Source organism: Natator depressus, chromosome 2 (genome assembly GCF_965152275.1).
Source record: "Natator depressus isolate rNatDep1 chromosome 2, rNatDep2.hap1, whole genome shotgun sequence".
Classification (NCBI taxonomy): Eukaryota; Metazoa; Chordata; order Testudines; family Cheloniidae; genus Natator; species Natator depressus.
Window position 1 is genome coordinate 136283125 of NC_134235.1, and position 25860 is coordinate 136308984.

Below are 25860 nucleotides of genomic sequence, written 5' to 3' on the forward strand. Positions count from 1 at the left end.
GTGGTAGCTGATGACAGAACAAGGAGTAATGGTCTCAAGTTGCAGTGGGGGAGGTTTAGGTTGGATATTCGGAAAAACTTTTTCACTAGGAGGGTGGTGAAACACTGGAATGCGTTACCTAGGGAGGTGGTGGGATCTCCTTCCTTAGAGGTTTTTAAGGTCAGGCTTGACAAAGTCCTGGCTGGGATGATTTAGTTGGGGATTGGTCCTGCTTTGAGCAGGAGGTTGGACTAGATGACCTCCTGAGGTCCCTTCCAACCCTGATATTCTATGATTCTATGATTCTATGTCTTCCCTTTGCTAAATTACCCACAAGTCATTTTATTAGCAAGTAGTTTTGGGTCTACCTAATGTTTCTTAGTTGTAGTTATTAGTCATCTAGAGCTATCTGACCAGAATAAGCCTTGTGCACACAAGATTTTCAACACTTTGATTTGCACGCCTAATTACTCCTCCCCACTACTTTTTGAACACTTACTAATCTTACATTGTGATATTTTCATTCAATCGTCTCTGACTCTAAGATACAGTCCTAAATGCCTGAAAATCAATTTGTATGCATCAGTGCAGGTTTTTAGCTGGGTGACAGACACACAACACTTAGACTATTTGGACCATTGAGTCCAAATCAATACCCAGGAATTTCAATGGGGATACAAAGCTCTGTTGGCCAATCTCAAAATCTACCTTTCTCTCTTGCTTGTCTAAACATGGAACAGAAAGTTCTGTTTTTCACAGCTCTATTAGTGTTCTCACAACATCTATTACTAAGAGTGAAAAATATAAAATAAAAGTAGGAAGACATCAACAATAAACTGTATACAATGAGCTACAGTTTCAAAGGGCCCTCCTTTCATGGACACACAAACAGGCATTTTGTTTAGAAATCTGATTCTTGGGTGTTAAGCAACCTGTTTTGTGCAAGCAGAAGGTAGGCCCTCTGAATTATTTTTCCCCACTGTGCCCATAGGCAGACAAAAGCAAGAGGATTCAACAACCTCGTAGCTTCCTATCAAATTCCAGTTTGTATTCATCTAGTTTCAATGTACAGCCATTGGATCATGTTATACTTTTATCTTCTAGATTGAAAGCCTATTATTAAATATTTGTTCCCCATGTAGATACTTATAGACAGTAATCAAGTCACCCCTTAACCTTCTCTTAGTTGAGCTAAATAGATTGAGTGCCTTGTGTCTATCACTTTAAGGCATGATTTCTAATCCTTTAATCTTTCTCGTGGCTCTTCTCTGAGCCCTCTTCAGTTTATCTACATCCTCCTTGAATTGTGGGGACCAAAACTGGACATGATATTCCAGCAGTGGTCACACCAGTGCCAAATGCAGAGGTAAAATAACGTCTCTGCTTCTACTTGAGATTCCCCTGTTTATGCACCCGAGGATCACATTGGCCCTTTTGACCACAGCATCACACTAGCTGTTCATGTTCAGCTGATTACCCACCACAACCCCCAAGTCATTTTAAAATCATAGCTTCTCAGGATAGAATTCCACCTTCCTGTATGTATGTCCCACATTCTTTGTTCCTAGATGTATACATTTAAATTTAGTCATATTAAAACACATATTGTTTACTTGCGCCCAGATTGTTCTGTGTCAGTGACTTGTCCCTTCTCATTATTTACCACTCCCCCAGTATTTCTGTCATCTGCAAACTTTATTAGGGATAATTTTATGTTTTCCTCCAGGTCATTGATAAAAATGTTTAAAGCCTCGGTCCAAGAACAGATCCCTGCAGGACCTCACTAGAAACACACCTGCATGGTGATGATTCTGAGTTTACAATTACATTTTGAGACCCATCAGAAACCAGCTTTTAATCTATTTAATCTGTGCCTAGTTAATTTTATATCATTCTAGTTTTTCAATCAAAATGTCAAGTGGTACCTAGTCAACCACCTTACAGAAGTCTAAGTATATTACATCAGTACTATTACCTTTATCAACCAAACTTATAATCTCATCAAAAAAGATGTCAAGTTAGTTTGACGGATCTATTTTCCATAAACCCATGGTGGTTGGCATTAATTATATTACCCTCATTTAATTCTTTATTAATTGAGTCCCATATCAGCTGCTTCATTATCTTGCCCGGGATTGATGACAGACCTTTAATTATCCAGGTTTACCCTTTTTACCCTTTTTAAATATTGGCACAACATGAGCTTTCTTTCCAGTTTTCTGGAAGTTCTCCGGTGTTCCAAGACTGATTGAAAATCAACATTAATGCTCTAGCCAGCGCCCCAGCTCTGTTAAAACTCTTGTTTGCAAGTTATCTGGACTTGCTGATTTAGAAATGTCTCACTTTATGAGTTGCTATTTAACATCCTCCTGCGATACTAATCAAATGGAGTCTTATCAACATCATATAATTAGACTTTGTCTTTTTTTTCCCAAATACAAAACAGAAAAATGTATTGAACACTTCTTCCTTTTCTGCATGATTATTAATAATTCTACCATAATGATAATTCTACCATAATACCATTGTCAGGATTCTTTTTATTCCTAAAATACAAAAATATTCCCTCTTCTTCTGGTGTCCCCCAGGGATCTCTACCGGGACCAATGCTGTTCAACATATTCCTAAATGATCTGGAAAAAGGGGTAAACGGTGAGATGGCAAAATTTGCAGATGATACAAAACTATTCAAGATAGTTAAGTTGAAAGCAGACTACAAAGAGTTACAAAGAGATCTCACAAAACTGGTGACTGGGGAACAAAATGGCAGATGAAATTCAGTGTTGATAAATGCAAAGTAATGCACATCAAAAAAACATAATCCCAACTATACATATTAAAAGATGGGGACTAAATTATCTGTTACCACTCAAGAAAGAGATCTTGCAGTCATTGCAGATAGTTCTCTGAAAACATCTGCTCAATCTGCAGTGGCAGTCAAAAAAGCTAACATAATGTTGGGAATCATTAGGAAAGGGATAGATAATAAGACAAAAATATCATATTGCCTCTATATAAATCCATAGTACATCCACATCTTGAATACAGCATGCAGGCATGGTTGCCCCATCTCAAAAAAGATATATTGGAATTGGAAAAGGTTCAGAAAAGGGCAACAAAAACTATTAGAGGTGTGGAAGAGCTTTCTTATGAGGAGAGATTAATAAGGCTGGGACTTTTCAGATTGGAAAAGAGATGATTAAGGGGGGATAAGATAGAGGTCTATAAAATCATGACTAGTATGGAGAAAGTAAATAAGGAAGTGTTATTAACTCCTTCTCATAACACAAAAACTAGGGGTCACCAAATGAAATTAATAGGCAGCAGGTTTAAAACAAACAAAAGGAAGTATTTCTTCACACAACGCACAGTCAATCTATGAAACTGTTTGCTAGGGGATGTTGTGAAGGCCAAGACTATACCAGATAAATTCATGGAGGATAGGTCTGTGAATGGCTATTAGCCAGGATGGGCAGGGATGTGTCCCTTGCCTCTGTTTGCCAGAAGCTGGGAATGAGTGACAGGGGATGGATCATCTGATGATTAGCTGTTCTGTTCATTCCCTCTGAAGCACCTGGCATTGGCCACTGTCGGAAGACAGGATACTGGGCTAGATGCACCTTTGATCTGACCCAGTATGGCTGTTCTTATGTTCTTAACTCTTCTGGCCATAGATTTCTCCTTGTGTCTCTTTACTTCCCTTAGCAATTTTGTATAAATCCTATCTTCTGATTTATATTCATTACTGTCAACTTCCTCTTTCTTCCAGATGCTATGTCTGTAGTAGACACCAACTAATATCCTGTCTTGTGCTTGTGCAACATTAGGACATTGATTCATAAGCATTTAAGATCATTTTCTTCTGAGTTGTCTGTGACTCAGAAACAGGTAATGTAATTTTTGACAGAGTGCCATTCCCTCTTCTCTTTTGCCCACTTGATCCTTCCTAAGTAGATTATAACCATTGACTTTAACATTTCAATCATGGGAATCATCCCACCAGGTTACAATAATACCAACTAGATGAAATTCATGCTCATAAATGAGCAATTCCAATTCCTCTTGTTTGTTATCTAGGCTCCTAGCATTGATGTATAGGTAATTAAATAATTTTTGTCTTTGTGTCCTTTGTTTCTTTGGTTAATTTTGTTCTCACCATCTTGATTCTGTGCCAAATGAGTGCTCATATCATCCCTCTTTTTATCCTCCACTTTTGCTATCAGTTTAATCCCCTCCTGACTACTCTAGCCAGCCTGTTCCCAAGAAGATTGGTCCCCCTTCTGCTGAGGTGGAGGCCATCCAAACTATACAGCTCCCCTCTCCCCACAGAACGTGCAACAATGTTTCACAAAACCAAAACCCTCTGCCCTACACCACTTATGTAGCCAGTGATTCATTTCCAGAATCTTCTGCCTTTTGTCTTTCTTTGCTTGTGGCACAGGAAGGATCTCAGAGAAGATTGCTTGGATATTCTACTTCTTCAGAATGCTTCAAAGGTTCCTGACATCATATGCTGTCTGTGAGCTATCCCGTGATGCATTCTTATTAGTGCCTATGTAGACTCATAGAATTTAAGGCCAGAAGGGACCATCATGATCATCTACTCTGACCACCTGCACATAGCAGGCTACAGAACCTCATCCACCTACTCCTGTTGTAGGTCCTTAACCTCTGGCTGAGTTACTAAAGTCTTCAGATCTTTGAAGACTTGAAAAGAGTTAAAGATTTAAAGACTTCAAGTTACAGAGAATCCACCATTTACTGTAGTTCAAACCAGCAAGTGACCTGTGTCACCTGCTTCACAAGAAAGAGAAACACACCCAGGGTCTCTGCCAATCTGACCAAGAGAAAATTCCTTTCTGATTCCAAATATTGTGATCAGCTAGACCTTGAGGACGTGGGAAAGACCCAGCAGCCAGATACCTGGGAAATAATTCTCCATACTAACTCAAAGCCCTCCCCATCTAATGTCCCATCTGCAGCCATTGGAGATATTTGCTAATAGCAGGTGCAGATGGGCCATAATACAATGTAGGCAATGTCATCGTACCATCCCCTCCGTTAACTATCAAGCTCAGTCTTAAAACAAATTAGATTTTTTGCCCCATTACTCCTATTGGAAGGCTGTTCCAGAACTTCAGTCCTCTAATGGATAGAAACTTTTGTCTAATTTCAAGCCTACATTTGTTGATGGCCATATTATCTATTTGTTCTTATGTTAACATTGGCCCTTAACTTAAATAAGTCCTCGCTTTCTTTGGTTACCCCTTTGATGTGTTTGTAGAAAGCTATCATATCTTTAGGCTAAACTAGCCAAACTCTTAAATTTCCTCTCGTGAGGCAGGTTCTCCATTCCTCTGATCATCCTAGTAGCCCTTTTCTGTACCTATTCCAAACTGAATTAATCTTTCTTAAAAACGGGAGACCAGAACTGCGCACAGTATTCCAGCTGAGATCTCACCAGTGCCGTGTATAGTGGTAATAATAACATTTCCTGTCTCTACTGGAAATAACTCAACTAATGCATTCTAGAGTGGCATTAGCCTTTTTCACAGGTGCATCACATTGGTGGCTCATATTCTTCCTGTGATCAACCAACACAGCCAGGTCTCTCTCATCCTCTGTCTCTTCCAACTGATATCTCCCCAGCTTATAGCAAAAATTCTTGTTGTTGGTTCCTATGTGCATGCATAGATTTCCCTGATGCATAGATTACCTTGCACTAGTAGATTTTATCCCATTTCTATTACTCCAGTCTTTAAGATTGTCCAAATATTGTAGGATATTCCCATCCTCTTTCATGTTGGCAATACCTCCCAACTTTGTACCATCCACAAATTTTATTAGCACACTATCACTTTTCGTGCCAAGATCATTAATGAAAATGTTAAAGATTGGTCTGAAGACTGATCCTTGAGGAACTCCATTAATAACCTCTTTCTAGTCTGACAGTTCATCATGAGCCACTATATTCTCACCTTTAATCAGTTCCTTACCCACCTTTTGATTCTTGTATAAATCTTCCTCCTCTCCAATTTAACTGTAATTTCCGATGTGGAACTGTATCAAATGTGTTACTGAAATCCAGGTAGATTAGAGATACTGCATTGTCTTTGTCTAGAAAATCAATTATCTTCTTAAACAAAGAGATCAGGTTGGTCTGGCAAGATGTAACCTTTGTAAAACCATATTGTATTTTATGCCAATTTATCTCTATGTTCTTAGCTATTCTCTCTTTCAAAAGTTATTCCAAGACCTTGCATACAAGTGAGGTGGAATGAATGGGCCCGTAGTTTCCCAGATCACTTTTTTGGTCCTTTCTTAAAGATAGTTTCTCTCTTTCTAATTCTCCAATCATAGGGTAAAACCCCCAAATTTGTGGATTCATTAAAAATCCTTGCTATGGGGCTTGCAATGTCATGTGCCAGTTCCTTTAATATTCTTGGATGGAGATTATCCAGGCTCCCCAATTTGGTCCTATTAAGCCATTTGAATTTTGCTTCCACCTTGTATGTGGTCATTTTTACTTACTTATCATCATTTAGCCTCCATGAGCCACCCTGCCACTGCCCCTGAGCTCCTCATTACCCTTTTAAAACCTGAGGCAAAGTATTCATTTAGGTGCTGGGCCATACCTAAATTATCTTTAATCTCCTCCCCAGCCTCAGTGCTTTGTGGTCCTACTTCTTCTTTCCTACTGTGCAACATGGACTGTTGAACTGCTGAGTTCCCTAATTCTCTAGCCTGGGCTGCCTTTTACACTGCTTTCCTGTCAGATCAGCCATTCCTAGCCTGCTTATGCACAGCCACTAGCAAGTAAAATCACTCCCAGATTTTTACATGAATGGTCTCCCAGCCATCCAGGAAGAGATGCAGAGTGACACCCATATGTCCCCAGCCCCAGCCTTGCACCCCAGGAATGTGTGTATTGCACTGTACAGTGCACTGCTGAACAGTGCAAGCTCATAGTCTGTCATTCCAACACTGGGAATGATTGTGCGCACCAGCTTTGCTGTCTCAAGAGAAGTGCCCCTTGCACTTCAATCCATATGCAAACTGAATCCAGATAAAACAATAAAAAAGTTTATTAATTAGAGAAAGATGGATTTTAAGTGATTTACAAGTGATAAGGCATAAAAGTCAGAGTTGGTAACAAAAGAAATAAACAGATAAACACAAGCTAATTTCTAAACTTTTCCAAGGCTAATAGGTTTAAAAGCAAAAAGGTTTCTCTCACCCAAAAGCTTTCAGCAGTCTGTACTGGCTGGAAAACCTCCGGGCCAGGACCATTCCCCCCATTTCAATTATGCTTCCTTTAGTCTTGCAAGCGATCTTGCTGCCATGAGTAGAGATGGGGGGAGGAGAGGTAATTTGTGTGTAGTGAGTTTTCCATTCTCATACCTTTTTTCCCCTGTGAGGATTATCCCCCACTGGGGTGTAGACAAAGCAGTTCTCTGTGTACATGAGATTTGAAATGTCTTATCTTTGTTTACAGTCTGCTATTTTTGTTAGCAACTCTACTATGAACTACTATGCCTACTACCTTTCTGAAGTACAAAGCTAAAAAGTCCTTTGAAACACATGATTTGTGTGATAATATTGCTTATACCCTCTTATTACCAATACCGAGATAAAAATATGTTAGAATATTCTTCCCAACACTAAGTAAAGCACACATAATCAGTGGAGGACCCCAGCTATACAAGAGAAGTAAAACTAACTAAGATTTTGCTGGAGGGGAGCTCACAGACAACGCAAGCTTACAGCAACTTGTACTGATCATCTTTTATTTCTTTCCTCATACAATGGGCCAAATTCATCCAGAAGGTAACTCACTGAAATTAATTGAGTCAAAATAAATAGAGTTGTATACCAGGGATAAATTGGTTCCTTTTTTTGTTTCACTTGCTTGCATACAGGACATTATTTAAAAAACAAACAACACCCCGCCCGCCAGTGTACTAATAAAAGTAATACATATACAAAGCAATACAATTTTTGAAGTTCATCGTTAGAGAATTTAGGATTGTTTCACATATTAAAATAAAAGTATTTGCAGTATTTAAAAAAAGCTGTCTCTTTTCTAAATACATTTTTGACTGAATTTAAAAAAAAAATCCAAAAAGCGTTGATTGGAATGTTTCAAATTGCACCGTCAGCTTCCAGGATTTGGAGCACTGTTTAAGGTTTCAAATAATCCTCTTCATGATTCGGGGGTGGGGGAAATGGGGGAGAGAATGTATTTGAAACAAGAGAGTGTCTTGCAACAGAATGCTCAGCTATCTCTCACTCCAGGGTGCTGTTATTAGAGGATTTTAATGTTACCAGATTAACAGCCACAGATGATCTCTTGAGCCTAAGATCCCTGATAAAAATTGGAATGCTGTGGAGATAAGAGTATACATTCTATTCTTTGCTGTTCCAGAAGGGGCTCAGGCACATAATTGAAATGTTTAACAGGTAGCATCTGCTGAGTATTCTCTCTCCCTCTGTCTAAATTACAAGATTTAAGGAAAACTTTGTGCTGCACTACATGCTGCTAGGAAGATCTAAGACCTCCTGTGCAAAAGTGGCTGGCAATGCACTGTTTTCATTCGAATGCAAATTTCTTTCTGGATGGGATTCAGGGAAAGTACCCACCCCCTCCACAGCTCCACCCCTGCCCTCCTTTTCTTTTGTGCCTTGTAAATAAATAAGAAGCAACTGCCTTTCTCTCTGAAGACACAGCTGCAGGGGGCTCTTAAAAAGGGAGAGAGAGAGAGAGAGAAAAGACACACACACACACACACAGGCACTGAGAGAGAGAAGAGAAAGAGAGAGATGTGGAGCTGGGTTTTCACACGCTAGGAAGGGTGACATTTTTGTTCTGCTTTTTTCGTATCTTCGGTTTCAGTTGCAGCATTTCTCTGTACTGGAAAGCATAATTCCTTTACAACTGCAAGAGTCTGATTTGAAAGTCTACATCTCTTTTAAAAATGTATTTATTGATTTCAAATTGCAGAAATCAGTCTGTGTGGTGGCAGCAGCAGCAAATTCTGAGGAGTATATTATTCTGGCTAGTCTCCTCTTATAACAAGGATGTTAATTGCTTTTCAATGAAGAAAGTTTGTCAACTAAAATGCTTCTTTAACACCTGTGTTGTGTTTTTTTTTTAGTGAGCTAACATGGGGAGTGTAAAGAAAATAAAAGTTTGAAATGATGCTGTTTAAAAAAAATCTCCAGACTAAATGTTTTGGTGGATAAACTGTAACTATTTCATTGTGTTTCAGGACAAGAAACTGTTTAATAACAATATTGAACAATTGTATAAAAGTAAAATATACATTAAACCAGATATCAACTTGAATGGTAAAGGGAACTTTTTACTGTTGTGGACTTGAATTGTGAAATATTTTCTGTTAAAGGACAAAAATCTTTTAGCAGATTAGTCTCTTAATCCTAAAGGCATTTGTTTCAAACCTTATTAAGGTCATAAAAGGGTTTTTGTTTGGTTTGGTTTGGTATTTTTTTCTGTAGCACTGAATTTTCTCTATAGCAGAGGGGTTACATTTTGCAAGGCTGAGTTAAAAATATATTTAACTCCTTTCCTCTTTTTCTTTTCTGTCTCTCTTTCTGATGGTTCTGTTTTCTTTCCTCGGTACAGGGCACAAGTAGTCGAGCAGCCCATTTAGCTGGATCTGAACCTTCTCAGTCAAGAGAGTCCTTTGTGCCAAGCCATGGGAGCGCGTTCCATTTGCCTGATTCCCAGCATTCTTCTACCCTTTATTACTCCAGCTCCACTCTGCCAGCCCAGAGAGTGAGCTCCCCGCTGTCCATGCAGCAGGTGGGCTCTCCAACCAAGCTCCAGCGGGTGGGTTCAGCATCGGAGAGCGCTGGATACAGCACCACGCAGCGGGTCTCTTCTCCCAAGCAGTCTCCAAGCCGGCTAGCCAAGTCTTACAGCACCAGCTCACCAATCAATATTGTTGTGTCTTCAGCTGGACTTTCTCCTTCCCCAATTCGTGTGACGTCTCCACCCACCATCCAGTCTAATATTTCCTCCTCTCCTATACATCAGCTAAGCTCCACCATTGGCACTTATGCTACTCTGTCTCCTACCAAACGGCTGGTCCACCCATCAGATCAGTACAGCAAGCATTCCCAGGAACTATATGCCACTGCTACCCTACAGAGACCTGGCACCCTAGCAGGTAAATGAAGCCATTTAACTCTTTAAGTGTTTTGTTCATTGTCTGCATGGGCAGCCTGGTTTCGTGTTAAAATGTTTTTATATTTGGCTTACATTATTACATTTGCACGAATGAGGGAGGAAAAAAGATTAATTCGGGAACTCTGACCTCTAAATATATCTTGTTTGAAAAATTGTGTTTTAAATGTATCGGTTACAAGTAATGTATCCATATAGCAGCAGCTGCATATAAGACAATTAAATTAATGAATACAAGACATTAAGGGGTCAGGAAGATTAAAGAATTTGGAGGGTCTTTTTGAAAACTACCTTTTGAGTGAGAATTATGGTTTCAGTTCAGTCACTAGTTAGCTGTAAACCTTATAAAAAAACCACTCCTCTTTACTCATATTGATTAATCAGATCTTTTAAATATTAGGTAAATCTTTTATTGAGAAGGTTAAGGGACTTGCAGCATTAAGCACTGAAATCCTGTTTTTTAACCACAATCAAAGTACTGAACATTCCACCACAATAAGTTATTTCTCTACCGCCCGTCCCCCCTTTTTAACAAAAACCTCACGTAGGGGAATGCCCCTTCCTTGGTCTGATGTGATTAGGTGTAATTGACAATTTCTGCACTACTTCTTAGCAGAAATTTCAAATACGCTAGATTATACTGAATTATATGTGATGGCCTTGTGGTATTTACTATGGATTATGGAACAAGCAGGAATCACCAGTTTCATTTCTCCAAGAAACACAAACTTTAAGCCAGATCCTGAAATTGAGAGGCTGTTTTGTCTTCTAAATCACCTAACTACAGATCTGAATCTCTTTCAGTGGTGAATTTTTGTTCTCTCTTAAAATCATTTGAGTTTCATTGCTATAGTAACAGCCACTGTGCTCATATGTTCTCTTGTCTGACATAAATAGATAAATTTGAAGATGAACAGGATTCATACAAGGATTTGCAGTATATTATCAGGCAGGTTACCCAAGTGCCCTTTTGCAATTAATTCCCCTTACCCTCCTCCACCACCAAAAACTGTCAGCATCATAATATGCAACTCTAGTGTTATGCTGTCCAAAAAATTAGGTTAAATTAAGTGACAGTGAAGGAGATGATCCTAGCTTCTTGTTCTGTTTTCCTAAAAGTTATTTGGAAAATCTCCTGTAAAAGCATTGAATCAAAGGAGTCCAGCTAGCAGAAGAACCAGAGTTTGTAGCATTTAATTTCTAGGTTTAGTATGCCTAAAAGTTTTCATAGGTAGGGTTAACTGAATGAGGTCTAAATAGAGAACTCTGGACAACTTGACCACTATTGCTGTCAAATACTCTTTATTCCTTTCACAGATGATGTGGTATTATGCTTAGATACAGGGTGGATCAGGCAATATATTTTATTGGACCAACTTCTGTTGGTGAGAAAGACACGCTTTTGAGCTTACATGGAGCTCTTCTTCAGGTGGTATTATGCTTAGCAGTTATAAGAATGTATACACACACACCTCTTGAGGGGCTCCCTTTCTCCACAAATCTCAAGAAAACACACTTCTGCCCACGGCATACAATAGCACATTATAAAATATTGTTATAAATGTGTTAAAACTTCCCAATATTTTGAATTTTAGACTGTTTTGTTTTTATGGAGTAAGAAAATTATTCTATAAAATTTAAATAAGCATGGAAGAAACTGCCAATGTCAGCAGGTCAAAGGGTAAATTTTGTTTAAAATTGTTTGTCCCTTGTAAGTTTGATCATTAAGATTCTTCTGGCTTTCCTACTATTTACAATCAATCTGTAGAGCGGTGATCTTTACCCATAGGTAGGGCCCTACGAAATTCACAGTCCATTTTGGTCAATTTCACATTCTTAGGATTTTAAAAATCGTAAATTTCATGATTTCAGCTATTTAAATCTGAAATTGCATGGTGTTGTAACTGTAGGGGTCCTGACCCAAAAAGGAGTTGTGTGTGGCGGGAGGGGGTCCCAAGTTTATTGCAGGGGGATGCAGTACTGCTACCCTTACTCTTGCACTGCTGCTGCCGATGGTGCTACCTTCAGAGCTGGGCCGCTGGAGAGTGGCGGCTGCTGGCCAGGAGCCCAGCTCTGAAGACAAAGCCTCCACCAGCAGCAGCACAGAAGTAAGGATGGCATGGTATGGTATTGCCACCCTTACTTCTGCGCTGCTGCCTGCAGAGCTGGGCCATCAGTCAGTAGCCGCCACTCTCCGGCCACCTAGCTCTAAAAGCAGCAGCACAGAAGTAAGGGTGCCATGGTATAGCATTGCCATCCTTACTTCTGTGCTGCTACTGGCATGGTGCTCCCTTCAAAGCTGGGCACCTGGCCAACAGCCACTGCTCTCTAGCTGCCCAGCTCTGAAGGCAGCACAGAAGTAAGAGTGGCAATACTGCGACCCCCCCCCAAATAACCTTGTGACCCTTTCCCCCCCCCAACGCAGCTGCCTTTTGGATCAGGACCCCCCAATTTGAGAAACGCTGGTATCACATGTGAAATCTGTACAGTACAGGGTAAAAGCACAAAAGACCAGATTTCATGGTGGGAGATCAGATTTTACAGTCCGTGATGTGTTTTTGATGGCCGTGAATTTGGTAGGGACCTCCCCATAGAAATTCTAAAGAAGTCTCTATTATCTCCTCTTACACACCTTAAGAGTTGGTGAGCTTTGTATTGTGCTAACCATCCTTGAGGTATGAAGGCATCTTCTATAGCCTATCAACACCGCTCCTTTGTTGGCCAGGTGGTTTGATGCCAAGGGGTAATGAGCAACTCCCACCCTCAGGGTCTGCACACCAGCACAGTGACCCCATCCCCAATACAATCAGAATAGAGACAACGCCTATGGCCCTGACTCCCTAAGATTCAGCATTACGCTGCCTTCTGGATTGATAGGCCAATAGTGGCTATACATATATTTTTAAGGGTTTCTTGTACACCCGACTTGCAAAAAGTTGGAGCCAAAAGACACTGGCATCTAAATTTGTCTTAAAATTTTTAAAAATACATATTCATTGTGCTAGCCAGATCTAAATATAGGTATTAAAAACAAGTGAATTTTGGACCTACAATACTGCAAAGGGAAAAGGACATTTTTAAAGCAAGTCATTTATTAAGCCTTAAAGATGGCCTGCAAATGAGAATATGGGCTTGCCTCCACCCTGCCCCCTCTTTCCCCCCCGCCCCCCCGTTTTCTTCTTTATGATGTATAAGAAGGCCTGATTATTTTGTCAAAAAGGTGTTGTGACATTCCCCTCTGGTGTTATCTGGACTGGTGATCTGCTAGGTCATTCCAATCCTTGACTCTGGGAGCCAGCCTTACCCTGCTCTGCTGTGAGAACCCCCCACTCCTGGGCTCTTCACGCACAACCTCTGGCATGTAAGCTGCTCCCAGCTACTTGCAACAGAATAACACTAGCCAATATCTCTGGTCCCAGACACAACCCTAGGAACCTCCGTCTTGCAGTGTCCAATTATGCCTGCAGGATGCTGCAAGCTTATATGAGTTCGTCAGTTTAACAAAGAAATTGGTATGTACCAGGCTTGTTATCCCAAGGGGAGACTCTGACATGCTTCAAACCAAGTGCACTGCTTCAGGTAGAACAAACAAACAAATTTATTAAGTACGAAAGATAGATTTTAAGTGATTATAAGTCAAAGCATAACAAGTCAGATTTGGTCAAATGAAATAAAAGCAAAACGCATTCTAAGCTGATCTTAACACTTTCAATGCCCTTACAAACTTAGATGCTTCTCACCACAGGCTGGCTGGTTGCCCTTCAGCCAGGCTCTCCCCTTTGATCAGCACTTCAGTCGCTTGGTGGTGATGTCTGTAGATGGAGGTGGAAGAGAGAGGAAGAGCATGGCAAACGTCTTTCCCTTTTATCATGTCCTTTCTTCCCTCTTGGCTTTGCTCCCCCCTTCAGAGTCAGGTGGGAATTACCTCATCACAGTCCCAACCTGACCAAAGGAAGGGGGGTGACTCACTCGAGAGTCCGACAGATCCTTTGTTGTTGCTTAGGCCAATGTCCTTTGTTCCTGTGAGGCTGGACTGGGTTTGTCCCATACATGCCCTGATGAGGTGTGAACTGCCCCTCTGCTCTGTGAGAGTTTTTGCCTGGGCTTGCTTTAAGCCATGAGGACATATTCTCAGCCTCATAACTATATATATGAAATTACAACCTGTAACATTACTATAACGATGATTACTATAACATTACTATAACAACAATTCTGAGTGCATCATGAGCCTTCCGATGACACCCGATATGACAAACTTTGCATTAGATACCACACAATCATATTATAAGGATGAACATAGGGGTGCTGGATGTTCACCTGTGATGTTCTGTATCTCAGGAGTATTTCTGTTTGGTTTTTTATATTAGAAGTACATGTCTTTCAGAAGTACAGGAAGACAGTATAGTACCTTGTAAACTAGTGAAATTATATCTCAAGAAACTGAAAACAGAGCAAGGCTTGTTTTTTTCTTATCTTAACACTTATTTAACTCCAATAAAAATGACTAATTAACACTTGACAGAGGATATCTTTTTTCAAGTTAAAACAACACAATCTCTTCAACTAATGTCAGAGGGTTCACAATGTACATCCCTCTGATGACCCAGAAGGGTCCCAGCGAAAGTAGGCTTGACATTCCTGTTCTGTTTGTTTTTTATCTTATGAATAGACTTCTCTATGGGAGGAGTAGAGGAACTGTTAGTTCTTATTTGTAGAAAGTAGCAAAAAACATAAACTCATTAAAAAAAAATCATATGCAGGACACCCTTAATAGGTGGGCAGTGCCCTTTTAGTTCTTAGAACCATGTCTCTCTTTTCATTCCTTGTTCACCTCCAGCAGTCACAGGATATGGTGTATCCACTCCTGAGGAATTCTGACATTCGCAAACTACTTACTGATAGCTCTGGCCATGTCTCTCGGTTTGTCACTTGGTTAGGCTCCCTTTGTGTAAACTATTTTTTGGCATTATGGTCTTTGGATGTACCATCTGACTGAAGGAATTTGCATGCTATTATGTGTCTGAGAATAAGGCCTTATGTCAGTTCTTCATCACAACCCTTTTATGCTGAACAGGTACTTTTGTGTTTTTGATATGGGATTCTACCATTGAAGTGTTTGTTGTGTCAGTTCTTCTTTTAGGTTTTGCTGTGTCACATACAGTATTTGTTGAAAGGCTTTTTATATTGATGCTTCTGTGTATCTTATGGCATCTGCTTTGATGATGTGATCCCATTTATTCATCAGCTTTAATTATTTAATTTGTAGATTTAAGATGTGGGCACAGCACTTGGGGCTCCCTTTGCTTAATATTAAGTTGTAATTGTAGGTATATACTATCACCTCCAAGTCTACAACGCCAGTAAGCTGTTGCATATTGTTCTACAAAGTATCTTTTGCAGAAAAAAAATCCATATTCTTGCAAATAACTGTGAATACAAATATGTGTTGGTTACCAAATAACATGCTGTTTGCAGTTTGCACCAGTGTTAATTGATTAACTGGTTTATTGACGAAAATAGCTGCTTATGAAAGTGAACCAAGCACAAATGGTGTTAGAGAATATAATATGTGGGAGCCCTTTACAATTTTATATATGCATTATAATTTAATTTTTTAGGTTCGAACTAAAATATTTTTGTGTCGTTTAGAGGTACCATTAGTCAAGAGTAAAGTTCACTTCCAAGGTAGCATAGGATAAAACAAAAAAGTTACAAAGAACATTTAGCTTTCACTAAAAATGTGCAATGCAAATTTACACATTGCACCCAAACGTGACTGAGTTAGTTTGCATGCAATGAAGTATGCTGAAAAAATTACAATTCCCACAGAGTTTAATAATATTAATTTATCTCAAAGTATAAAAAGTAGCAGTTGTTAAATAGACTGTTATACCATCAATTAAAATAATAATTTAAAATAAATACATAGACACACATGCATTAGTTGTTAATTGAGTATCCATGTACTAGGAAATGTTTGTGATTCTTTTAGGATGAACTCTTGCATGAGAGCTTTAGGGCTAAATCCTGTTGTTGGGCAGATCAAATGATGGATTCTCATGGTTGTGCAGCAGAGCTCTGTGAATACGCAGAGTCCTGAAAATCTAGCTGAGTCATTCTTGACGGCAGCACAGTTCATGTTTTGGAAGAAGATTCCAGATTTGCACTGCTCCAAAACCAACCGTACTAATTGTTCAACTAATAATAGTCATCTCTGTGTCTAGGAATAATTTAAAGATTGTGATGTTGGTGCTGGATGCCAAACACAGAACAGGAACATAGTTCTTCTCTTAAATGACTTTAACAAAGATTTCATCCTGATCAGGACTAACATTATATGAAGAGCATCCACATTACATTATACAGGATAAAAAATATAAATGTAGGAAAAAAACTTCTTCAGTGGGCAGGTTATTCCATATTTGCCCATTATGAATCTTCTTCTGAAGCATCTGTCACTGGCCGCAGAAACGTGAAGCTAGTCTAGATAAACCACTGCTCTGAGCCACTATAACAATTCCTATGTCTATGCTGATGCTAGAAGACTTGGGATATAACAGATAATCTAAAATATTAATCCACATTGGATTATTCCAGGCAACATATTATAAAACAAAGTAATACGAAATGCAAACAAAAAGTTCAAAGATTGCGTAGCTCCAGTGCTGGACTTGCTATCAAGTTATCATTATGTACACCAACTGGCTAGGTTCCAAAAGAGAGCATTAAGATATTGCAGCATTTTGTAGAATGATACATGCATGTTAGTTAAGTGAAAGGAATACTACACAGCTGCTTTTCAGCTCTAAGATGCTACCTGGACTGTATAATATCACTAGTAACTGTGATGTACCATATTAAAACGTCATCTGTGGCATGCCGGATATTTCATTCCTATGCAGGTGTAATTCCTAAAAATTCCAAACCCCAGTGCTCGTGTTTTGGATAAGCAATTTTTTATTTAGTTGTGTTCATATATACATGGTGTTAAAAACAATAAAAATAAAATCCATTTGCTCTTATATATCACAATAAATAATAGCAAATATGTTGTATAATTTTAATGTATTCATATTAAGAAGTGCTTCCTATCTTTGGAAAACTTAGCTGATTGGTCTGAAACAAATTAATCTGTTTCAAGATATTAGGGCCCTATCCAGCTCCCTCCCCCACCTCTCCTCTCCATGATATCTCTCCTTGTATTCCCTCCCACCCATATTTCCTTGCCATGGCATATAGGACCTTAACCTCCCATTGAAGTCCATGGAAGAAAAGGACTCTTATTCACCAGTGAGTGTTATATCAGGTCAGTCTCTACTGTTTTTGGATTAGAAATACATATTTCCCAATTACCACATTTATTAAAAGGGGAAATAGAAATCATCCAGAATGTGTCCCAAATTGTCTGTATTTTCTTGAATGCTGTGCTGTGTACTTTTGCTGAAGCTGAAACCTTTTATATTATCGCACATGAAAATACATGCATCCAGCCATTTCCCTTGTAGCTCCACATTTGAGGAATAACCTTTTCAGCTGAACTAAAGCCAGCATGAGAATCAGATTTAGTGCTGCACTGTGCTAAAATCATCCTCTTTGGGGAAACTACTAATCCTAAAGAGGATCCAGCATTGAGCATAAAATACTATTTAGACTGTGATAGGCTCCAGATTCCCAGTATCATGTTTTAGCCCCCAAATATTTGTTTGTTTGTTTATTTAGAGATTAAAATGTATCCCTTATACAATTTCTGAGCATAAATATAAATAATGAAAAATACATATAATGTATTAACAACTAACCAAAATAGACTCCCAACACAGAATAAATTGTTTTCTGTGCATCGAAACTGCACCCTTAGACAAAACTGAGCTAATAGATAGCCCTGTTGTGAAGAACAGCTTTGCTTTTTTGGACAAAAGAAGGAAGAGAAATTCATAGCCCCAATTTTTTTACATTTAATCAGAGGTCTCAACCACGGATGAGATTGGACCATAACAAAAAGACAACAATATTTTCAAGTGTTTTCCTTAACTCCGTCTTAATTTATTTTCATAGAATTCTCTGTTTAAAAGAGAACAACATTGCTTTATTAATTTCTACTAGGACAGGTTATTCTTGTTTTTATTTTTATTATTTTAGTAATTTTCTGTTCCTACCTGATACAACCTTTACACATTTAGCATTGTGAATACCCTTTAATTCTGGGACAGAAAGTTCATGTTCTAATTTTTTTCACCCCTACTATTCTTTTCTCTGTTTTGGCACTTTCCTTTTTGCCAGCAAGGTGAAACACAAGGCTATTTTGAGGCCTCCAGTAATGTGTCTTCATTAGTTTCCTGGTCAGAGAGCATTCTGAAAATTAAAATTTGGCCTCCTTTCTACACCTTGTGATGCCAAGCTGTTTCATGCAACATACGAATGATTTTTCACCTGCCTGGGGAGTAAAAATCCTGAGGTTGGTCCCAAAGTTGATGATGCAAGTACAAAACATCATAGTTGCACTATCTGGCTGATATTATTTCTCTTATTTTATTGCTAATTCTCGTTCATTCCTGTTCCTTCAATGATTATTATTAGTTAGCATTACAGTACTGCCTTGGGACTTCAACCAAGAACAGGACCCCCCTGTATTACTCACAAACATATTGTAAGGGACACTATTTACCCTGAAGACCTTACAATTTAAATAAGCGAAAAAAGAGTTGGGGGATAAGGAATATAACATAAAAGCAGAGTGAACAACGTGATGGTCTGCAAATGTCATGTTAGTTCCATGCTCTTTTTTTTCTTTCTCGTATTAAAAAAGATAGGGTTTTATAGAGAAAGGATTGGCTGAATAGAGAGAAAAGGGAGGCAGAGGGGTAAACTGAACAGAAAGCATATAAGAGGAGCATGGAGAGGATGGAGTGAAGATGAAATGAACAGACTGTGAGGGTGAGCATGGAGGGAGTTGGAGCAAACAACCAAACTGCAGAGGGGAGAGAATGTCCAGAGTAAAAAATGTGCACAGCTGTCGGGCACTGATGAATTCATCAGAGTCCAAAGCAGGTCTCTGCTAGAGCTGCTATTCTCTTCTCCTGCTGGCTGAGTTTCTGGCTGGCTTCTTCCAGCAGTTTCTTTTGTCCCCAAGCTCACATGGCTTCAGGGAGGGGTGAGGTTACATGGGCGTTGGTGTCCCTGGGGAGGTGGTATCCCCTGCACAGTTCTGGGTCTCAGGAAGTGGCAATCCTGGCTGGGTCTCCGTTCCTCCATGGTATGGCTGTACCTGCTTCAGACACTTTTCTGTTGCTAAGAGAATCTTTAATTAGCTCCTCCCAGCAGTTCCTTTTGTCCTGAAGCTCACGTGGGTGGAGGCAGGAGGTGACACCGCGTGGGCCATGGTGCCTAGGCAAGGGGGAGACTCCCCTGCACCTTTCTGGCTCCAGAGGTGTGGGGGTAGTGATGGAGGGGTAATTAATATCTTTTTAAACAAAAACCCCTCTTGCTATATTGTCTATATCAGAATGGATACATTCATATGTTCAGTTTGTGCCCATTCATGTATCCAGGTGCTACATAGTTTATGTGATACAAATTCTAGCTCATTTCAGATCAGAAACTGTAATGCTAACCCCTGCACAATAGAATGGAAATCTCTTTGGCATGAAAGACAGGAGATTGATAATAAGTGTGTCAAGATTCTTTGGTCACTCACCATGTTCTTCATATCCTGGAGGGGAGTAAGGGCATGCCCTTCATTTTTATTATAGTAGACATCCTTATAGTCCTTGCTGGTCTTTATGGTATACAAATTATATGTAGTGGATGAAGTGGCTGGGGAGAAGACTGAACACTGATATTGGAGAACCTGCTACAGGTATAATTAGTTGCACTGTGGAGAAATTTTACAGTCCTCTGTTGTGGCTCAGCTTGAGACAAATAGAACTTCCTTCTCCTTGGTCATAGCAACTACAAACCTCAAACCAATGGAAGTATGTGTGGCAAGTGTTAGACAACTACTTGACCTCCTCACTGGCTCTCTTGTGGGGAGACTTGTCTCTCTGAGTTCCATCATGTCCTCCTTCCTGTTCAGCATGTATGAGAAATTGCTAGGTGAGATTGTGAAGTGTTTTGGGCTGCAGTGTCCTCAATATACTAAAGATGCTTAGCTCTACATCTCCTTTTCACTGACTCCAGAGTTTGCAAGCTTCTTACTCTTGAAGAGCAAGATAGAGATCTGCGTAAAAGTGAATAGTCTCAGCTCAGATAAATTGAAAGTTATGCTTTTGGCCAAGATAAAGCACTTGCAGAGTTGAGTGGAGGTGATATCTGCTGCAGTCAAGTTTGCAAAAATGCTTTAAAATATTTTGGTGCTGTCTGATTCATCACAGTCCCCAGATTTTCAGGTAGTGCCTTTAGCTTGTGCTGCCTTTCATTAACTATGAATGACCAGTCTCTGACTATTGCTTTCTAATATGGGTAAGGCAAAAATTTTCCATTTTTTTTAGAAGGGACTGCAAGGGTCATATAGTCTAACCCCCACACAGGATTTGTTGCATCTAAATGATCCAAGACAGATGGCTACCACTCTTCTTTTTGAAAACCTCCTGTGAAGGAGATTCCATGACTTCCCTAGGCAATTTGTTCTAGTTACAGTAGGGAAGTTCTTACAGTTAGGAAGTTTTTCCTGAGATTTAATTTAAATCTGCTATGCTGTAGTTTGAACCCTTTGCCTCTTATCCTGTTCTCTGTGGCAAGAGAGAACAAGTTTTCTCCATCTTCCTTATGGAGCCTTTCAAGTATTTGAAGACCACTATCATGTCCCCCTCTTAATCTCCTCTTTTCCCAATTAAACATATCCAGTTCCTTCAGCCTTTGCTCATATGGCTTACATCCCTTTGATCATTTTTGTATCTCGCCTGTGTATCCTTTCCAGTTTCCCTACATCCTTTTTATATAGCAGTGACGAAAACTGGACACTGTACTCCATTGGAGGCCTAACCAGCACCAAGTTGAGCAGTACTATTACCTCCCATGACTTGCATGCTATACGTCTGTTAATGCCACCCAAAATTGCATTTACCTTTTTTTTTTTTTTTTTTGCAACTGTCAAGATTCCTTCCCCACTCTGAACTCTAGGATACAGATGTGGGGACCTGCATGAAAAACCCCCTAAGCTTATTTTTACCAGCTTAGGTTAAAACTTCCCCAAGGTACAAACTATTTTACCTTTTGCCCCTGGACTTTATTGCTGCCACCACCAAGTGTCTAACAAATATATAACAGGGAAAGAGCCCGCTTGGAAACGTCTTTCCCCCCAAAATCCTCCCCAAACCCTACACCCCCTTTCCTGGGGAAGGCTTGATAAAAATCCTCACCAATTTGCATAGGTGAACACAGACCCAAACCCTTGGATCTTAAGAACAATGAAAAAACAATCAGGTTTTTAAAAGAAGAATTTTAATTGAAGAAAAATTAAAAGAATCACCTCTGTAAAATTAGGATGGTAAATACCTTACAGGGTAATCAGATTCAAAACATAGAGTATCCCTCTAGGCAAAACCTTAAGTTACAAAAAGACACAAAAACAGGAATATACATTCCATTCAGCACAACTTACTTTATCAGCCATTTAAACAAAACAGAATCTAACGCATATCTAACTAGATTACTTATTAGCCCTTTACAGGAGTTCTGACTTGCATTCCTGCTCTGGTCCCGGCAAAAGCAACACACAGACCGAGAGAACCTTTGTTTCTACCCCCCTCCAGCTTTGAGCTTGTCTCCTCATTGGTCATTTTGGTCAGGTGCCAGCGAGGTTATCCTCGCTTCTTAACCCTTTACAGGTGAAAGAGTTTTTCCTCTGGCCAGGAGAGATTTAAAGGTGTTTACCCTTCCCTTTATATTTATGATAGCAACAGAATCACATTGTTGACTCATGTTGAGGTTGTGATCCACCACAACTCCCATTCTGTATTTGTGCATTTGGTTTTTCTTCCCTAAGTGTAGCAGCTTACATTTGTCTTTATTGAATTTCATTTTTGTTGTGTATAGTCCAGTTCTCCAATTTATCAAGATCTCTCTGAATTTTAGTTGTATCCTCCAAAGTGTTTGCAACCCCCCCACCTTTGTGTTATCTGAAAATTTAATTAGTATGTTCTCTATTCCTACATTCAACTCATTAATAAAGATGTCAAATAACACTGGACCCAGAACAGATCCCTGTGGAACCCCACCTGAGACCTCCTTCCACTAGGACATTATTTAATTAATAATTACTCTTTGTTTGCGGTTGTTTAACCAATTATGTATCCACTTAATGGTAGTTCTACTGAGCCTGCATTTCTCCAGCTTACTTACAAGAATGTCATGTGGGACTGGGTCAAAAGCCTTGCTAAAGTCCAGGTATATTATGTCCTCTGCATTCTCCCTATCCACCAAACCAGTTTCACTGGCAAAGAAGGAAATCGAGCTGGTTTGGCATGATTTGTTCTTGGTAAGTCCCTGCTGCTTGCTGGTGATCATCCCTTCATCCTCCAGGTATTTGCAAATGGAATGTTTTATACATTGCTCTAGTACGTTTGCAGGTATTGAGGTCAGGCTGACTGGTCTATAGTACCTCAGCTTCTCCTTTTCCACTAAAGCAGAATACAGCTGTCCATATAATGAGTATGGCAAACTGCAGTGAATACACAACACATTGTCAGAGGTCTGCCTTCATGTTTGCTCTGAGTGCAATTGTGAGTGCTTGTGATAACCACTAAAGTTCAGAAAGATTCAGGTGGAACCCAGTTCTTTGAAAGAGAGTTTTTGACCCAAAATCCCCATTGCAGCATTTACTATGCTAGTTAAAATTAGATGGACAGTTCTTGGTGTTAGTTCCGGGGCTTGAACTCTTTAGAACATTAGAACTCATTCTCCATTTAGGGCCCCCACTCTGGAATTTCCTTCCCATACCATCAGCTGCAACCAGAATCTAGTGAGCTTTGTGACTCAGTGCAAGAAATGCAAGATGTATTTATTCTGATTCTGTTTTGTTTGAGTTTTGTTTTGCTTTTAGTTTTTGACTCTTTGTTACTAGAAAAATGACTCAGTCGTGCTGCCATTTCTGTAGCCATCAGGTTTGTGTCCTCAATTGGACTTATTTTGGGTAGTTTTATGCAAGTGATATTTTTGTGAGGATGTTTTTTTGTAAAATGTGTAGTAAGTTTATAGCTGCCAGGGCGATAGGTGTTGTATGAATAAATAAAATGGATGAAAAGTGAGAACCATAGTCTGTTTTCTCTGTACAGTTTTTTCTGACAATTTCCTTTAGATAAATTGGCATGACCTCAGTATTTCACTATTCCTTTTATTTGGCTATACTTGCTAAACTTCCCTTTATTTAGTAGAATACCTAGGTATTCCTCTAAATTCTATGGTGATGTTACTTTCTTATATAAGATTACTTTTAAGCCTTCGATGGAGGCTGCTATGTGTATTTATAGGTAGATTATTTTGTCTGCATATTGCATTTTTAAAATTTCAGTAATACAATAGGAGCTGTTTAACAAATAGTCATAATTAATTTGTCTATATTTTAACAAAGGCTAATCTATGTTCCAGTTTTCTTTTAGTCGCATAATTGTAATAATATTATATAGATAGATCATCTTGAAAAGTTTCTTTACATGTAATTATCCTTCAAAAGTTGAGTATGTACTATGAATTATATTTTAGAAGTAATGGTAACCCAAATTATTAACCAAATTATTGGTGGCTCTCTAAAGAAAACTGTTATTTCATTGTGCTGAGGGGGGTGTTGAAAGTTAATGAAGCCTGTATTCCCGAGAAAGTCACAAAAGAACCACAGAGTGGTTCTTAGTGATATATAGAAATCAGTGGTCTCATCTGAATGTTTAGCTAGTAGCCTCTATGGAAAAAAAATTTGAAATTAACATTACATCAAAGATGACTTTTATGTAAAAGTATACATACTATCTTATGGTTCTCTATCTATAATTTTAATAAAATATAAGTTTAAACAATAATTTTTAAGGCTATTGCCCAAAACATTTTAATACTTCTTATGTGTCTGTTAACATTCAATATGCATAGTAAAACCAAATTACAAAATAAAGTCACACATATTACTTTTTTTTTCTTATAGCAACCCCTAAATGAAATATAAGGTTCTGAACTTCAACAGTGCAATTTCAGAGGCCTAGAACACATGCTTACAAACAGAACATGTTGTCATAGTCAACACAGAATAGTAGTGCAGGGTTACTGGGTAGCTTGGCTGTTTTGAAACCAGTTAGATTTTGTGCACATAGCCCTGGCCTCTTGAGGCTCTCTTGATCTCTGCAGGGATCTGTGAAGGTTGGATGCTTAGACCTCATTTTTCTTGGGCAGAACAGGGTTATTGATCAGTTTCTTGTACCCTGTACAGGTTTGTCTGATAGAGAGGAAGAACTGGCTCTTAGATACTAAATACATACTTTTCTTCCTTTACTGAGCTGCAATTCTTGCGGAAGAATTGTTAACTGTAGAATCTACAAGACATGCTGTGGTTTGCTTCACTGTATACCTGTTTTTTGGGGTATATTCAGCCGTATGCGCTAACATTCTGTTGGAGGAGAAGGTATTTGTATGTATTTGTATTGGTATTTGTAGAGGCTGGTAGGGGCAGTGTGCTGGGAGAGAAGCTGAGCTCTGGTTAGGGGGCGGGGCTTCTCGGACTCGGGGTCCTATAAAGGTAGCCAGCCAGCCAGCCAGGCAGCGGCACAGACAGCTGCAGCGGCACAGGAGCCAGCAAACAGAGCTGTAAACAGGGGAGTTTGGGGGGAAGAGTAGGAGAGCCAGGCAGAGGAACAGACAGGCTAGTGAAGGGAGTGGGTGGTGGTCTGGCAGTGTTTTGGTGCTCGTTGGGGGTTTGTTTTGCTGTGGGTGGTGGTGTTTTGGTTTGTGTTTGTGTTTCCCGGACTAACAGGACTTAGGTGAGAAGGCAATGACCGATACAGAGGTAGCAGTGGGAGTGACCCAAGCGGTGGAAGACACAATGAAGATGACTGGATGTGGAGCTGTGGCATGTACATGATCCTGGAGCAAGTACCTCAAAAGAGTTTTGTCTGCATGAAGTGCCGCCTGATAGAGCTGATAGAAGAAAAGATCCGAGGACTGGAGATGCAGGTGGAAACTCTGGTTGAGTTTAGAAGGGGGTTTGAGAGGATGATGGAGCAAAGACATGATGAGGCTGAAGGGAAAAGCTCAAACTTGCAGATGGAAGCAGGACCAAAGAACTCTGAGGGGAGACTGCTGGGTGAGGAAAGTGGACAGTGGAAGCATGTCACTAAGAGAACCAGGCAGAAGAAAGGACGGGCTAGTGAAGGAGAAACAGAGCTCAGGAACAGGTTTGCGGAGTTGGAAAATGAAGAAGGGGCACAGCAGGTGGTCACTGAAGGTGAGAGGGCAAGGAAGAAGAGAAGAGCAGCAAGTCCTATAGGAAGAGGGGAAGAGTCAATGGAGATAACAACACCAAATATTAGCCCCAGGAGGATACGGGATGGGTTGCAAGAGGATTGCAAGGGACAATAGGAATCGAGAAGACTTGCAGCCAGAGGGAACAGGGGATAGATCGGAGAATCACACCATCACCAGGAAAAGGCAGGTCTATGTGATTGGGGACTCCTTACTGAGAAGAATAGATGGGC

General features: G+C 39.6%; 1 protein-coding gene across 10 annotated transcripts in view; it reads left to right on the plus strand.

The window, feature by feature from the left end:
* CTNND2 (catenin delta 2) overlaps positions 1-25860 on the plus strand; it is a 1172806-nt gene that overhangs the window by 703377 nt on the left and 443569 nt on the right. For 9 of the 10 annotated variants that reach the window (XM_074945030.1, XM_074945027.1, XM_074945025.1 and 6 more), the window contains one exon: positions 9623-10169. In XM_074945030.1, the coding sequence (XP_074801131.1) occupies positions 9623-10169 (547 nt within the window). Of the gene's footprint in view, positions 1-8680; positions 8832-9622; positions 10170-25860 lie in introns of those variants that run through there. The other variant, XM_074945035.1, reaches the window with a different exon arrangement.